Genomic DNA, 1,462 nt, shown 5'->3' on the forward strand with positions numbered 1-1,462 from the left:
GGGGGGGGGGGGGGGGGGGGGGGGGGGGGCGGGGCAGCTGGGACTGCAGGCTCCCTGCGCTGCGGGCGGAGGGCTAAGAGCCAGTCCTTTGCTCTGCAGGGACATTTTTAAAAGCAGAGGCTGGGCTGTTTGCAGAGCCTGGAAGGGGGGAGATGGGCTCTCCCACTCTGCAGGACTCTACTTAGGATGGGCAGACGCTGCGCCAGGTTGCTCTCAAAGCCTGCAAGTGCTGAGAAAGCACAGCCAGCCCCAGCTTGCCCCACTCACCCAGGGAAGGTGCAGTCCAGGCCGGGGAGCATGGCGTACTCCCCAAAGGGCCCCAGCGCCACGTGATCCATGCTGTGGGTCCCACTCACACAGCACTCCAGCTTGAAGTACGTGTTGAGGATGGCCAGCTTCAGCCACTTGGTTTCGTCATCATCCGTCCACTCCTTCACCTGCTGGGCAATCTCCTTCCGCAGATACTCGCCCACACTGGGCACAGAGACCTGTGGCACGTGCAGGAACTCACGCGTCTGGTCCAGCAGGGTGGAGAACAGGTTCCTCACTCCCTCCACCAGCTCTGGGCTCAGGACTCGCCCCGCGTTGGAGTAGAACACCGCGGGCAGGAGGGGGTGGCCCCCCACCTCGATCTGCTGGTTCTCTTCGGACATGGCTTCCTCGTCCAGCAGCCCGTAGTCGGACGCCAGCTGGAAGACAGGGTTCTCCTTGGAGGGTCCATGGATCCAGTGTGCGCCCATCTCCACCACTTCACTCCCTAGGAGGCAGGGGAAACATTACACAGCACTGGCACAGACTTTCACAGCCTGCTGCCCCCCAACTTGGTGCACACACACACACAGCCTGCTGCCCCCAGCCTGGCACAGCTCCCCAATCCCACAATAGGTCTCATCCTGGTCTCTAACAGGTAGAGACCAGCTTGGGCCCTCACGCGGAAGGGTTAAGAAGCGTCCAGAGTGGTTGTTCTCACTAGTCATGATCAACCGCTCAATGACAGGTGCTGGGACGCAGCGCAAGAGGCAGCTGTACGCCACAGGGACACTGCCCCAGAGCCCGGCGCACCCAGCCTGCTGTCCCCCAGTCTGGCACAGCTCCCCAGGGACGCCGCACCCCGGCACACCGCCGGACACTGCCCCAGCCCGGCTGGGCCGGGGCCTAGCTCCCCGCGGGGCCCGGCCGGTACCGAATCGCTGGGAGCAGACGCGGCCCCCGGCCCGGCCCGTGGACTCCAGCAGGCGCAGGTGGGGGAAGGCTCGGGAGCTGGAGAGCCGCTGCGCAGCGCCGAGCCCGGCGAGCCCCGCGCCCACCACCAGCACCCGGGGTCGGGCCCCGTCGGCAGCCTCCATCCCGCGGCGCGCTGAGCTCAGCAGCGCCCGCCCCGCCACCTCCTGGAGACACCTCCTCCAGCCCATCCGGATCCGCCCCCTCCAGCCCGCCCCGATCCGCCTCTTCGCCGCCTCCT

At 66.8% G+C, this 1,462-nt stretch overlaps 1 protein-coding gene across 1 annotated transcript in view; it reads right to left on the reverse strand.

Moving 5' to 3' along the window:
• Window positions 1-1,346, reverse strand: part of LOC113406886 (peroxisomal N(1)-acetyl-spermine/spermidine oxidase-like) — a 12,412-nt gene extending 11,066 nt beyond the window's left edge. The window contains exons 1-2 of the mRNA XM_026653725.1: window positions 1,184-1,346; window positions 268-757 (exon numbers count right to left, since the gene is read on the reverse strand). Coding sequence (XP_026509510.1) covers window positions 268-757; window positions 1,184-1,346 — 653 coding nt within the window. The remainder of the gene's footprint in view (window positions 1-267; window positions 758-1,183) is intronic.
• Window positions 1,347-1,462: the final 116 nt, after the last annotated feature.

Source organism: Terrapene carolina, unplaced genomic scaffold, assembly GCF_002925995.2.
Source record: "Terrapene carolina triunguis isolate 2854851 unplaced genomic scaffold, T_m_triunguis-2.0 Scaffold147, whole genome shotgun sequence".
Lineage (NCBI taxonomy): Eukaryota > Metazoa > Chordata > Testudines > Emydidae > Terrapene > Terrapene triunguis.